This window comes from Callorhinus ursinus, unplaced genomic scaffold, assembly GCF_003265705.2.
Source record: "Callorhinus ursinus isolate GAN/ISIS: 27379988/994484 unplaced genomic scaffold, GSC_fseal_2.0 scaffold4, whole genome shotgun sequence".
Taxonomy (NCBI): domain Eukaryota; kingdom Metazoa; phylum Chordata; class Mammalia; order Carnivora; family Otariidae; genus Callorhinus; species Callorhinus ursinus.
The window spans coordinates 148,631,131-148,647,223 of NW_027397066.1; the positions used below are offsets into that span (position 1 = coordinate 148,631,131).

General features: G+C 32.8%; 1 protein-coding gene across 1 annotated transcript in view; it reads right to left on the minus strand.

Moving 5' to 3' along the window:
- Positions 1–16,093, minus strand: part of FBXO8 (F-box protein 8) — a 46,509-nt gene that overhangs the window by 18,545 nt on the left and 11,871 nt on the right. Inside the window, exons 2-3 of the mRNA XM_025874480.2 lie at positions 8,652–8,988; positions 5,128–5,254 (exon numbers count right to left, since the gene is read on the minus strand). Of these exons, the coding sequence (XP_025730265.1) occupies positions 5,128–5,254; positions 8,652–8,980 (456 nt within the window). The 5' untranslated portion in view covers positions 8,981–8,988. The remainder of the gene's footprint in view (positions 1–5,127; positions 5,255–8,651; positions 8,989–16,093) is intronic.

Genomic DNA, 16,093 nt, shown 5'->3' on the forward strand with positions numbered 1-16,093 from the left:
AGTCAACACACCTTGAGAGTCTGTGATGAGATCAGTCTATCACTGAAATAACTCTGGGATACCCACCTCTGTGTCTCTTTGGAGGTAAATAAACATATACGGTTAAGCCACTATTAAACTGTCTGATCATTCCAGCCCAAACACCCTATGTGATACATACAGGGAAAAGTGGGCAGTACATTTGCCAAACTTAAAAGCATCTTAGTGGCCTGTCAGCCTTCGCTGAAAATACCCGTGTTGCAAGAGATAACAGAGTTAGTATAGAGAATGAGATATCAAGGATGTAATGATAAATGAGCTGTTTAAATTATTTGATATGAATACTTGTATCAATGTCTAAAGGTAATTATTTGAATTCAATATTTCTATCAGGTTTTATTTTACAAAGTAACATTTTCCTTAACAAATTAGATGATAATCAAAATATAGAACATTCATAAATCTCTCAGTCTTTCAAGGCACAACTCTCAGTTTTAATTTTTTAAAAATACTATCAGACAAAAAGAAAGAGAACAAATATAAATTCATAGACTTTCAAAAGAAAAAGGATTACTGGTAAAACAGACATCAGATAACTGTTAGTGAATAACAGGGTAGTCAAGCTAGCTGTCTATCCATTTAGGAACACATCTATTTACACATAGTTAAGATACAGATACTCTATACTAGCATATCACAGAACGTGTCCCCTGGAATTTTACTTTACCAAAGGAAAAAACAAAAGAAAAAGACACTGTCAGATAAATTTAACACTATATCAAATAAATTTGAATGATACTACATACAGCACATACAATGTGCATCAGTGTATTAAAGACTTTGAAAAGTTATTCTTTAAATAAGCCAACTAATCATAACCTATCATGGTCAAATTTATTAGACTTGGGAACTTCTTTGACTATGTCCTTTATCCTGAGGAATAATGATTCCAAAGAACACATTTGGAAAATGATTATCTGCACATTCTGATGATACCAATCAGGATTTTCTATCCCTGGGAATAAAAATAAAAGTTTTTTCATCACTGTTGCTATGCTATGAAGTAATGGTAATGAACATTTTGTTGCTATATACAGGAGCAGAGAGTCAGTAAGATTTAATATCTCAGTATAAACTCCTGAGTTCCTTTTTAAAATGGAGAACTACAAATTTCTCATTTATATTTTAGCTGGTCCAACAACAAAAATACATCATCACAAAAATAAATTGCTTATGCATTTCCATCTAAAATGTGTGTACAAGTCCAATTTAAAATATTTCTCATAATAGATTCTATCCCAGATCAATCTAATAATTATGCATAACATTGTATGCATGCATGTGGGTCTTCCTTTATGAAGGCAAGAAAATTGTGCTTATATAGTTAAAAGACTGCTTTTACTGACCCACATGGGAATATTATTATTTTTTTAAAGATTTATTTATTTATTTGAGAGAGAGCGAGTGCATGTGAGCATGGTGGGGGGGGGCGGAGGAAGACTCTCCAGCAGACTCCCTGCTGAGGGGCTCAATCCCATAGAGCCTGAGATCATGACCTGAGCTGAAACCAAGAGTCTGATGCTCAACTGACTGAGCCACCCAGGCCTCCCAAGAATATTATTCAATAACATTTTTTAAAACATATTTACACAAACAAAAATAAAACCTATAACATATTGAAATTAAACCATGTCTGTTCCCAATTTTTTAGACTCCAAATTTAAAAATAACTAAGAAGAGAAAATGTTTCATACTAAATGGAGTTCAGGGAATATAGCTAGTCGGTTGAGAAGTTAAATTACTTTATTACAATATGGCTAGCAGAATAAAATCAACACACGTAACTTGTACATGCAGGGGAAATACAGCCTAACGTAAAGAGATGGTTTTTAGCACATTCCTCAACTAGAATGTGGTCACCTGCCACAAAGTACACAAGCTCATGCACAAGATCAAGACTTGACATACAGCTGAGATCACAAGGTCATGCAGATAACAACAGCGTGCTAGAGAATCGTACCACAGGCTGTGCGGAAGTTCTCCCCCACCCCATGAGCCATTGCCAGCAGCCGCTGTGGAGCTTGGTTACCCATATCCGTGACATGAACGGTGTCCTTTGGAGAATCTTGTTCCCTGTGGCTGTAAGTATTCTCATTTTTATAATATTTTAATGATGCTTGCTATCAAAATGATAAGTACAGAACTAGAAATTATGGAAAAGTAGACTTTTTATAATACTGAACAATTATACACATCTGACCTCAGGTAGTTACAATAAATGACACTTATATTTACACATATTATCAAAACTAATTTACTTCTCAGGCTTAAATGGACCCAAAATAACACATCTGATGATAGTGCTTCAATTGCGGGGGGTGGATATCAACCTCCAAAAAGTACTTCCTGATTTCTAGTGCTCAAAAATCTTGGCAAGAGTCATTCTAAGACCTGGCTAAAGTATGACTCATACAGATAAGTTCTATATAAAAACATCTATTAGGATAACTCTTTCAATTACATGATTTTAATTCTGAAGCCTTGACTTGCATAGACAACCAAGTTGCTATTATTTGTATTAGTCAATGAAATAAAGTATAGAATATAGTTGTTAAAATACTTTCCCTCATTTCTCTGCATCTACAAGTGTATTTATTTCAATGTCCTTCTTTGCCTATTTATAACCTAGGTGCCTTCTGGTAAATATAGGATTCTATTTTGCTATCAGATCACACTTGCTAAGCTACTGATGTTCATAAAAGCATAGAATCAGAATTCTGGAACCACAAGTCACTCTGAAAGGTTCAGCTCTATGCCTCTTGACAGCACTGTGTGCCCCTTTCAGAATAGTGAATTCAACACTTCTGGAATGCTCTAGGATATCTTTAAGTCAGGCAAGGGAGTGAATAAGAAGAAAATACAGCCAACTCTCAGTAACAATGGAAGGTAGGATGGATAAGTAAAATCTGAAAATCTAAAAATCTTATTTTAATTCATAACTTCAATCCCCTCTCTTAGAAAACATTCAACTTAAAAATTTTTTTTTAAGTTTTGTTAGATAAGAAGAGGTCTTTTAATTTTATTTTTTTTTCTCTGCCCACCCCTCCAAACACAGTAGAGGAGGTGTAACAAGAACTCTAGTCTGATATGTGTAGCAAAGATGGAAACAAATTTTGACATCTAGCTTTTCCAATTTAGATATTTAAAACTATCCATATCATATTCTAGTATATGAGGGCCTATCTGTGGTTCCATCTTTGCATAAAAATGATGGCTTTATAATTTGTTTTAAAAACTGGTACTCTTTTAGCAAGGAATGACTACTTACCATAATCAATATCAGCAGTTACATCCAACTTTTCTGACTCTGTAAATCTACAACTCAGTACTTACCAAGTTATACTTTCCTTAGAATGTAACATTTGCAAGTGATATGAATTAAAGATGACAGTTTTGCTCATTATCAGTATAATTCATGACAGGAAACAGAATGCCTTGATAAACTGGGCATAATAAGACTGGGGCTTGTAATAGCTGCCTTTCCTTATGTATCTAAAGTAATTTACTGTACCAGGTTCTCCAGTAATCATCATTAGACTAATGCAATTTATGTATCTTATTATAAAGTTATTATAAAGTTTGTCATATGAACTGTTTTAATTAGCTACAAGTAATGTCAAATTCTAATAAACAGAATAATGAAGTCTTTGAAACCATGCCATTCTTCAAACATGTAAGTGTAGAAGAATCTCTTGTACAGAGTAGCTATGCCGTAGTGCAAGATCAAAAAGTGACATGCTTACTATTGCTATATATTTGGAAGGAACAGAACTTGGATTTGACCAAAAATAAAGTAAAATCAAGTGTAGTTTATAATAAAATGCATCAGAAAAAATTTACAATTAAGGGATAAGTTACAAAACCTAAATTTGACAGTTTATCTATTCATTTGCCTTCCAAATTAAGTACCCAGTCCTCTATTCAATCTGAACGTCAAAACTCTTACTAAACAGTAGTGAGAGAACAAATTTCTTAAATATTTATACCAGTCTTTATAATATATATATTTTGTTATATTTGTGGGGCTAAGGCTTAACTGATAATGGATGGTGTATCAGTAAAGCTTTGCAATGGTGTTATATTTTTTAATTGTATACAAGGAAAAGTTAAGAAATCATATGTAATAAGTAAAAATCAATTTAATTTTTAAAATGTCATATATATTACATGCATATTTATAAAATCAGTATTTGTTTAATATTCAAATATTTTACATGGGGGAAACAGGTTTTTAATTATAACATAGCAAAAGTCAAGATATTTTAAAAAAATATTTGACTGCATAATTTAAATAGTCCTTAATACCTCTACAACAAATGAAAAAAAGTTGGTTTTTGAAAATTAAATTAAAATAACTGCCAGTTAAATTTTTCCACAGAAAAGAATTCACCTAGAAGTAGTAGTTCTGAGTGCTGTATAATTTCTATTAGGTTTCTAAGAATAAGCCTAGCAGACATTTAAACATTTCTGAGGAAAAAAAAAACAAACAACATTTCTGGGAATCTGTACCTTTCTAGGATATATATAAAAATGAGAATAGGGAAAATAAAATAGTGAAAGAACGGTCTTCATATTTTGATTTTTTGATAAAATTATTCAGTTTTATGACAATCTATAAGCAGTTTCTAGGGCAACATGGACTGTTAAAGGCATTAAGAAGACAACATTTTGATGTGTCACAAATGAACAATGTCCTTTGTGACTATCTCTGATAAAAGTAGCATTGTTACTAAATAGAAAAATAAAACAGGAAGAAAATGCTGCAGATAAAATTTGATGAACATATTCTGTGCTCTCCACATACAATGTGGTCATATTTTAATCAGGTCCAGTAGAGGACTGCCTATATGTCATGGAAGCTGCCATACAACATGAGTAGGTAGAAAGATTTAAAATGTGAGTTGGTAAGGTAAAGAGAAATGACTGTTATATAGCATTAACTTTACTTAGTGGGCTTCTCAGTGATTTCTTCACTGAAAAGGAATATTCAATGACTTGTTACTTTACTTGCAAGTTTATTACATCGGAAAACTGCAGTAAGATAGTAGTAAAGTTCAACTATTTCAAATATTCACATTCTTCACTTACCTCCTCTGGGTTAGCATTAAAGGTGAGGCTGCCTTCATCCAGCTGCATATACAATTTTCTGAAAGAAAATCCTAGAGGTGGGTTCTTATTATATATGGAACAGTGACCCCAAGTGGATTTACATAACCTATAAAATATAAAATCAGACAAGAAAACATTACTATATTTAATTTCCTAAGTTAAACATGTATACACATGATAAAATAGTAACATGAAATTTACAGCTCTAAAGCTGAAAATGTTTAATTCTGTACTTGTTTTTATTTGTTTACTAGAGTATGATCGACAAATGCTTTCAATTTAGCAATTCTGATAGTACTTAATAAACACGAGTTGAGGGGTGCCTGGGTGGCTCAGTCGGTTAAGCAGCTGCCTTCGGCTCAGGTCATAATCCCAGGGTCCTGGGATCAAGCCCCGCATCGGGCTCCCTGCTCGGCGGAGAGCCTGCTTCTCCCTCTCCCCGCTGTCTGCCGCTCTGCCTACTTAAGCTCTCCCTCTATCTCTGTTAAATAAATAAATAAAAATCTTCAAAAAAAAATTAAAGGGCCTTCTTTAAAAAAAATGAATAAAAAAATAAACACGAGTTGAAGATTAATAATATTCATGAGTACTATTTGAAGTTAAATAGAAAATATTACTAATAATAGCAATGATAGCTATTAACGTATAACATTTACCCAGTGCTTACTAGATGTTAGGCACTATTTAAAACATTATACTAGTATTAACTTGCTTTTAATCTTTACAACAATGCTCTGATGTTGGTGCTAAAGATAAAGAGACACATACACAGTAAAAGATAAAAGAGTTGACTTGAACCCAAGGAGTCTTACTCCAGAACTAGAAATCTTAACCAAGAAGCTAAACAGGATTAAGTAACTATGATCTATTGCAAAGTAAAGTTGAATGGAGGCAAAGATTGCTAGGTAGGCAGAGAACTTTGTTGTTTTTTTTTTAACGATATACATATTGATAACAGGCAAAATAAACATAGAAATTATGCTATTAACTTCAGTACATACATCAAAAGCTGCGTATGACATTAAGAGTAGCTGTTCTAAGATGCTGCTTCAAAATACTGTTTTTTTACCATCACAGTGATACATGATTGTTTAAAAATTCTGTGAAACCTAAGATGCTAATAGTTCATATTAAAACATATTGAAATCGGAGGGGGAGACGAACCATGAGAGACTATGGACTGAAATCAGAGGGGGAGACGAACCATGAGAGACTATGGACTCTGAGAAACAAACTGAGGGTTCTAGAGGGGAGGGGGGTGGGGGGATGGGTTAGTCTGGTGATGGGTATTAAAGAGGGCACATACTGAATGGAGCACTGGGTGTTATATGCAAACAATGAATCATGGAACACTACATCAAGAACTAATGATGTAATGTATGGTGATTAACATAATAAAAAAATACTGATTTTTGCAGTTTGGGATAGTTGTGTCCAACTCTCTACAAAGGCATTAGCTACTGGTTATTATTTGAAAGCTAAAGTTTTATCTCATTTTATCTTATTATAATGCCTAGAAATTCTGGATCATTAGACCACAGATCATTAAATATAAGTGCATTACTCTAGAGATAGAGAATTTAGTGCACTTTTAATGACTATCTCAAAATTATCTGAAATTGTGTGTTCAAAAACACCTACTTGTAGTGATATTAAAATAGTTTCATTTTCTGATATTAATTACTGATTTTTGACTCAAATTTCATGTCACACACATACAATGTATAGGGTAACAAGAAAGTTACTGTCTCAGCCTTGTAACATCAAAAATTGTGAGGGTAGTGGGTAAAATATATAATTAAATGAGAATATCTTCTTAATATTTATATCCTTGCATTATTTTTACTAACCAAATGAAATCCCTGATTCTAAAATAGTGGTTTAGGAGTTTGTTTAGAAAATTATCAATATTTTAGCAGAACCTTTAGTCCTATAGCTTTTGACTTTTATTACTGAGCTATGTGAAAATAACAGAACCTCTCAACATTAAAAAGTATTCGACACATCTGAAGTTAAAATAAAAACTAAGCTGGCCTTCAATTTAAAATAGAAGCAATTTATCACTAAGGAAAAAAAACAAGTGTCATAAAAATAGACATAATTATGTGGTAACAATAAAGGAAGCATTTCTTTCAGAAATGCACACCCAGATTTAAATCCCAGATAAAGAGGACATTTTGATTGAGTTCAGATAAGCTTAGAAATGAACTTTTTTTTCAGAGTTCAAATATAGGATTACAAATTAAGTTTTCTGGTAATACTAAAATGCAGAAATTTTAAACAAATAATGAGCCAGTGTTAAAGTATTTTTATTTCTTCTTTTACCGATTAAGAAATTAATAACCATAAACACTAAGTTCCTCTCACTTTCACAGTACCTTCACTATAACAAGATAATGAGAGAGTAACAGGGTGATGCTTATGATTTTTCTTTATTTAGATGTTGAGAAATTAACTATATATTTAATACTGTAATTCTGTAGCATCAGAAAGCCTGCATTAGAAATATTGTTAGTAATACATTTTTACTAAAGTTTGGTTATTTGGATAATTTATGAATTCTCTCAATTAGATTTTCATTTAGAAATTATTTAAAGTCACAAAAAGACCTTTGTTTTTAGACATGTTTTAAATCACTAGAAATGAGATTTAAATAAACCTTAGATACTACAAAGTTCAAGATCCAAAGATTCTTGTAAGTTTGGTAACATATTTACAACTCAAGTATATGATGTTATTTAAGAAGTACCTGAAGTTACATGGATTCTATTCTAAACATTTCTAAATTTATAGGCTAAATTTAAACTGATAGAATCACTGGCTATAATTTCTATAGTGTACTTTTACTTCAGCAAGCAGATTATCTCCTTTCATTCTACTATTTTCCTACTTCATTGATGAAATGTTGGTTAGAAAAAATAAGTAGATGAAACATTCACCAGTTTATATTAACAAGCGCCTCTGTGATAGAAGTATATAAATTAGTAAGCACACAATCTTCATTTGGGAAGCACAAACTACCAGGGGTGCGAACACTTTAAGTTTTGGATTATAAATTCTCACTTAACTTGTATGTTTTTTTAGATATTTTATTATTTTTTTAGGTAATCTCTACATCTAATGTGCAGCTCAAACTTACAACCCTGAGATCAAGAGTTAGTTGCATGCTCTACCGACTGACGCAGGCAGACACCCCAACAACTTGTATTTCTAGAATAAACTGACACCTCTTCATTGGTAACTTCTCTTCTAACTGTAAAGTCATTTTCCTTTATACGGTCCTTCTTTTCCCAGTATCAAATTTGACTGTGATGATGACTCATTATCTTTCTGGGTTTTAATAAAGAACAAGTCAAAATACAAACCAAGGTTAAAAAGAAATACATCATAATACATTTATATACATATACATGATATATATATTATATATATATTATAAAAATAACATTTAAGCATGATTGTGTTTAGAGATATCTGAATTAAAGATGCTAGGATGGACTTACCCTTGCCAGAGAAGTTCATCATTTGCAAGGTCCTGCCAAACACATGAAGCTAAGCAGAGGTCAGTTGCATTCAGGTAGGACAAGATGGTAAAGCTTAGCTCAGGGGGCAACATTTCCAAATTAATGAATCCTTCTTGTTCTTTAGATTTCCGTGCCTTCAAAAGATGATATAGATCAATGCCTCCTTGGACTTGTTTACGCTGACTGGTGTTAGAAATGTTGTTGGCAGCCATCCTCCTGCTCTGCTCTCTGCTGAGGTAGCCTTGCTCACTATAACCTTCTTGCTGTAGCTGCTGGTTTCTGGCCACTCTCCACAGCCCCTGACCCATCTGCAAGCCTGGGAGAAAGCCAGAATGTGGTAAGGTCAACTGTGACACGAAGCATTAATCTACCAGAATTAACATTCCTCATTAAAGCACATTAAAAGGAGTGGTATATTACAAAGAATAGCTGGAACATCCTAAGTACAAAACTTGGACAGAGAAAGTTGCAGAAATCTTTGATTTGATCATCACCTTTATCCCAGTTTGCTAACTACTTTTAAAGTCCACAGGTGACATAATCATTTTTCACATGGTAAGATTTAAAAGTTACTGATGTCCTAAAGACTCTTACAAATTATAATTATGTGGACTTATGGGCCAGTATTAAATACAGCTCTGATCAGAGCACAGGACTTTAGTTAAAAGGCCTCTAGACCCTGCTTTTTATCACGACTCAGGCTAAGCTAAGCTAGCCCCTTTTAACCAAACTCCCAGATGCATAACAGCTGTGAAACAGGCTTTTCCTTTAATTCTTGCCAGTCTACACTTAAGTTGTAGACTGTAATAAAATGTAACATAGGCCCTGAAGTCTAATTCAGAAACCTTATAAATTAGACACCTAGAACTCCATGATAAATAGCTTAGTAATGACTATTTGGTTTTGTTGTTGCTTTAAATAAAAATCATAATTTAGACTAATTTTCCAGTTCTTCTCCATATAGCCCTGTGGATTCCTCAAAGGTACCTGGGAAAAGGTAGAAGAGAGCATATTCCAGTCTCTTCTACCTTCATTTGACCTCCAACCAGAGCGGCTCTACATTTATCTGTTAAGAAATATTGGACTGCCTAGTATACAGATATTAGGAAACTACTGGCCTAGACTTCCTATTTGATCTTGGCTTTTTTTTTTTTTAAAGGATTTTATTTATTTATTTGACAGAGAGAGAGACAGAGACGGCGTGAGAAGGAACACAAGCAGGGAGAGCAGGAGAGGGAGAAGCAGGCTTCCCGCTGAGCAGGGAGCCCAATGCAGGGTTCGATCCCAGGACCCTAGGATCATGACCTGAGCCGAAGGCAGACGATTAACGACTGAGCCACCCAGGCACCCCAATCTTGGCTTTAAAATAAGTAACTTTTTCTAGGCAAATAAATTCATAGAGAAACATGAAATCAGGAAGAGCTTTTAACTAATATAGATACTTCCATGATCTCTTTTCCAATCAAAATATTCTTGTTTTATAAATCTGAGTTGACTACTAATATGTGCGTGCATGCAATTTAAAAATGTGGAGGATTGATTTTCATATAAAATCATTAAAATAAATTTCATAGCATGGGCTATCTATAAAATAGTTTTAATTAACTGTTTATAATGAGAACTAACAAAAAAAGAAAGGAAAAAAAAAACTCCAGAGGTGACTAGAAATTTTAAAAAATTATTAGGAATTTCAAAGAATGTCAAAGATATATTTTTTCAGTATTCAAAAAGGTATGTTCCACATGTATATTTACTGAATTATTGGCTATTATTTGGATAATGACCACTCTAATGGGTTACTTGTTGATCAGAACAGAAAAACAGTCCAGGATAATTTTTCACTCTTCTTTACAGTGAACTGCTTGGAATCCCAAGAGCTTAAGGTATAAAGGGATGGGGAGTTCAAAGAGAAGGAACATATTAATAGTTTTTAAATGTGGGGAAATTAATTTTTACAAAGAAACCACAAAAAATAATCTTTTATCCCTAACATACACACCACAATAATGGTAGCAGTTCTTAGTGATTAGGCTATAATAAATTTGTATTTTTAATATAGGATATTAAAAGATTGAAAAGACAAGACACAGAGCCAGAGAAAATATGTGCAAAACACTTATCTGACAAAGGACTGGAATCTAAAATATACAAAGAACTCTTAAAATTCAACAGTAAGAAAACAACCCACTTAAAAATTTGCAAAAGATCAACAGATGTCTAACCAAAAAAGATTTATAGGTAGTAAATAAGCATATGAAAAGACACTCCACATCATATGTTATTCTACAATCTCAAATCAAAACAATGAGATAATAAATACTACACATATATTAGAATGCTTGAAATCCAAAACACTGACAACACCAAGTGCGGGCAAAGGTGTGGGAATGCAAAATAGTACAGTCACTTTGGAAAACAGTTTGGCAGTTTCTTTTACCATATGATCTGGCATTTGTGATCCCTGGTATTTACCCAAATAAGTCAAAAACTTAGTCCACATAAAAATCTATACACAAATGTTTGTAACATCTTTATTCTAATTACAAAACTTGTAAGCAACCAAGATATTCTTCAATAGGTCAATGGATGAACTGTAGTACATACATACAGTGAAATATTTAGAACTAAAAGAACTGAGCTATGAAGCCATGAAAAGACAGGGAGGAAACTTAAAATGCGTATTACTAAGAGAAAGAAAATGATCTGAAAAGGCTACATAATGTATGATTCCAATTATTTGACATTCTGGAAAAGGCAAAGTACAGAGAAAGTAATAATGATTAACAGAAAAAGTAAAGATTATCAACAAAAATTTATAAGGAATTTTAAGTTTGCTAAATGTTTAAACAAAGCCATTTCATATTACAATGTAAGTAAAATTTAATTGACACAAGTTTAACATTTTAAGATTCAAAATCATAAAGAAAGGTATTTTATTTCCATCATGGCTACTTCCCTGTTTATCATTGCAAGAAAATATCTAGAAGCACATTGCTTGCTAAGGTCATTTAGCATATCTTGTCCCTTTTTTGATGATCAGATTTATTTTTCTCTTTTGTTTTTGTACCACTGAAGGTAAATAATACAACATGGTAACTATAATGTTTGAAGTCTCAAGATTTAAAGCATTTAATATCAATTTCTGTGTATTTCCCCTGCAGCATCTTTCTGGTTAAGCAGCTGTTAAGCAGCTGTTGTTATTCTCAGGGATGTTGCTAGGGAACACAGAATCAGGGTGATTTCCCTAGGCTCTGGACTTTAATGGGGAATCACTTAAATTGAGCACTGGATAATGTGATTTAGAAAGTATCCGGCAGGTAGAAAGAGGTAAAGCTAGCAGCTGGCTCTTGGAGGGGGGAAAAAAAACTTGATGGGGAGGGTGGAAGTTTGAGGTTCATGTACACATAATTCAAAGGAAACTGCATTTTCTATTCTCCTACTGATGAATAATACCACAAATTGCCCTTTTGGAATGTACCTTTCCCTTTAAAGCAGTTCTTCATACTGGGCAAAAACAGAGTATGATAAGCCCCTTGAGGAAGATTAATATCATACATTTATGCTTTGGGAAAGGAAAGGGTGTTTATAGAGTTCCATCCCCATCCTCCTTAGGGTAACAGTGATGTGGAATGTGGGTGGAACTGTCAGAAAAGTGATAAAACTCTCAAAACGACATGATATCTATTGCAGAAGCTGCAGAGTAAGTCATGGAGGGAGCACAATGTTGTGGACTCTGAAATCGAACAGACTTGAGTTTAAATTCTGACTCCACTGGTTATAACTTACAGGATCTTGGGGAATTCGACTATTCTAAGCTTTAGTTTCTTCATATGTAATGTGATAATTTGCATATTACATAATAACAATATCTGTAGTTCAAAAGGCTGTTGTATTGGGAATGAGATAATGCATATAAAGTTCATTCCACAGCTACAAAAATATTAGGTATTTGTTGTGACAAGATCATATTTTCATAAAATGAAAATGAGAAGAACTTGGTAAATTTAATGATACTTCAGTTGTGCAGATGTTATGCCTGCTGAATAAACTCATTTGTTCATATTGATACACACAATTCTTCATCTCCTTTAGTTACTTGATATTTCAGCCATGGTTATTCTTTTGCTCATAAACGCAATTCTTTTATATTGATGGCCAAACCAACCAACCAAACCCAAACCTGAAAAATAAAAAAGCCTGTATTATGTTCCACAAAAAATTTAAAACCTCAGCATGTATTATGATAGTGCCAATAACAATGGCATGAAACAGATTCTTGTGTTATTATTAGTAATGTGTCAACATCCAGCTCTAAAGGATATAAATTATGACAGTGTTTCATGCTGGGGTCTTACATGATTTCAAAATTCTTTAAAATAGGTGTTTGAACTGAATCAATCAAAATCTGACTTCAAAGTATACAATCTTCAGATTTCTTATTAAAGTTTTAATAAAATCTTAGTATAAAGATTTTCACAATTAAAACATAACATTATAAAAGATATAGTACTCTGTCATTTGTGCCAGGAATTCAGCCCAAAAAATACCAGCTGCGTAGTGGAATCATTGAATATACAGAGTTTCAAATTGAAAAAAAATTAAACACAAAAGAATTTTTTTGTATTTGAAATAAATAGTTTTGTTGTAAATATGGATTTTTGTGATGAAATCACTGCTGATAATTTGTTCACTCAAAACAGGTTGAGGAATATAGATACTTCTAGGAAACAATGCTCTTATAAGAGCATAGTCTACTTAATATACAAATAAAAGAAATATGGTCAATTCTTGTAATTCCTGGTAGTTATGCTCTATAAAGTCACTACAGTGAATTAGCCAATACTGAACCACTGTTCCTAGGAGATACGCGGGGTTAGGTTCCTGAAAGCTCCTGGCCATATTTTTGCCAACTGATCAATACATAATCTTGTTTTATGCATGTTTCTGTTTAAAGACACCTTGTACAAATGTGAATAGACACTTATCTATAATATGGGTAAGTTTTGTTTCGCCTATAATAGATGTTTATAAAAACAAGTGAGGGGACAATTGGTTTTTTTGTTTCCTTTTGTTTTCCTCCCCCCCTCCCCTTTTTTTGCTTGCACAGGTTGCACTATTGAAAAATTGAGATTGTATAAACCTGGTCAAAAGCTACAAGATACCACAGTCTTGTAGATGTCTAATAAAAAGTTATTATACTAAAAAATATATATATACACTGTTGATTTATTATCGCTGAACTCACCAAAGCTGACCAGAGCTCATCTAACACAGGCATTTTCTCTCTAAAGAACCATCACACTTAGGTTCTTACACTTAGGACACTACACAGCACTTTAGCAGTAAGCGTGGGGCCATTTTAAACAGTGAAATCATCAACAAAAAAGCACAAACATGTAAAAAATGTGCCAATAAATAGATTAAAAAAAGGACACTTGTTCACTATATTAGAGCTAAAACAAGAGAGCAGAACATTGCCTTATTTGACCTTACGTGGGAAGAGCATATCAGAGACCCAAATTTTCTGCAGGTCTGTACATGTCTGAGAATGACTGTGAAAGTGCCGAGAGTGTTGATTTGGGGGATAAACACAAATTTTAGTGAGCAGAAGACTTCACAAATACAAAATCTGCAAATAAGGAAGATCAACTGTAATTAATACAATTTAAAATGCCCGATGCCTTTTCCTCCAAATTTGAATTTATTTTGTTTAAAGTTTATCATGTTCAGAGGATTTATAAAATTCGAAGGACCTTTAAAATGAAAGCAAAGATATTTTCTCTCGGTCTCCAAAGTTAGAAACAGTGCTTTACTATTTCTCAGCTGATGGAAATAATTAAAATTTCATAACAGAGGAGAAATTATTCCAACAAAAATTCCATATAAGATTTCAAAGTTGAAATTCTTCCCTCCAGAGAAGAGAAAAAGTTCTGGGGGAAAAAAAACCCAAGCCAATTAGGATGCTATATTTTCTCATTTTTCAGAATGATAATGATTGATAATTACAAACAAAGACTTAGATACTATTTAGTAAATTTTAAAGTTTAAATTTACATTTATGGAGAATGAGTAATGCAAAATAAAATAAATCTCAGAACTCCTTTTTAAATTGGATGAAGAATCTCAAATAAAGCAATGGCCAAACATGCAAATGAATATTATTCAAGAATTTCTATTTTCCTGGAATTATGCAAACATGCCTATCAATTTAATTAATTTTGATAATTTTCATACAGTAGTCAAGTAATGCTCCCTATGTCTCAGAGCTATTACATTCTATTTTTGTGTAAGGGCCAAATATTTATGTTCACTTCTGTACTACTTGCACATGTACTCATGTATGTAAGTACATGTATATGCAAATGTCTCACATGGATAGAAGACTCAAAAGCCTGGCACTCCTGGTTATGGGATGAGTAACTCAACTGAACAGCTGTGAACAATCAGTGGCAGTGTGGGTAAATATGTCACATTAGTGAACGAGACAGAACGAGACTATTACTTTAATCTCATGTATAAGGAATTTTGTATTTTTGTTTATTATCTTACATTTCAAATTTAACATTGTGTTCCTAAAGTCTTATGCTACCATGGAACAGTAGCTGGGATAACATAAATGGAAATTAACATGACTTTAGGAAGATTCCAGCACTTTTCAAAAATAAATAGTCTTGGAAAAATATCAATAAGAATGAATAAAGCTTCTCGCTTAGCTAAAGGTCCATTTATGGAACAAACAGCCACTATCACCTCTAAATGATCTGTCTCACCTCTACCTGACAATATTTTAGGCCTGTTACATCCAGAGTTATTATGCATATATGGTGCTTTTCCTTCTGAAAAAGCTCTTTCAGTATTACATAGCTTGATTTTAATAGTCTTAAACTATAAAATTATTTTGATATGCTAACATGCTATCATGCTAACATGATTTCAGGAATAGGTCTTAATCCAGGACCAGGATAAATATATATAGTACAGTACCATCTCATTAACATGATTTGTGAGGTATCAATTAGATAGTACTAAGTAAAAGAAATATTCTAACTCAGTTGTGGGAAAATCTTTTATAGTCAACTCCTAACTTCTTGTTAAAATTTTCAGAGTGAACACATATATTTAATCAACTTTCCTTCTTATTAAAACGAGAGAAAAGAAATTTTAAAAAAGGGAAAACTTAAGCCTAAAAGAGAGGGAAAATAGGCTGGTGAGTGGACAAAACATTTTAACAGATTTCTGTAACATGAAAGTGGAAGGAGTAGTGGTTACTAATGAAGCCAAGAAGAGGAAGGAGAAAGACAGTATGGAATAGTGCAGAGACTTAAGCAGAAGCTTATGTACCTTGCACAACTCTCAAAAAGCTTTTGGGGTTCGAAAACAAGAGTGTAAGTATGAAAATAATTGAGAGTAAAATGAGAAAC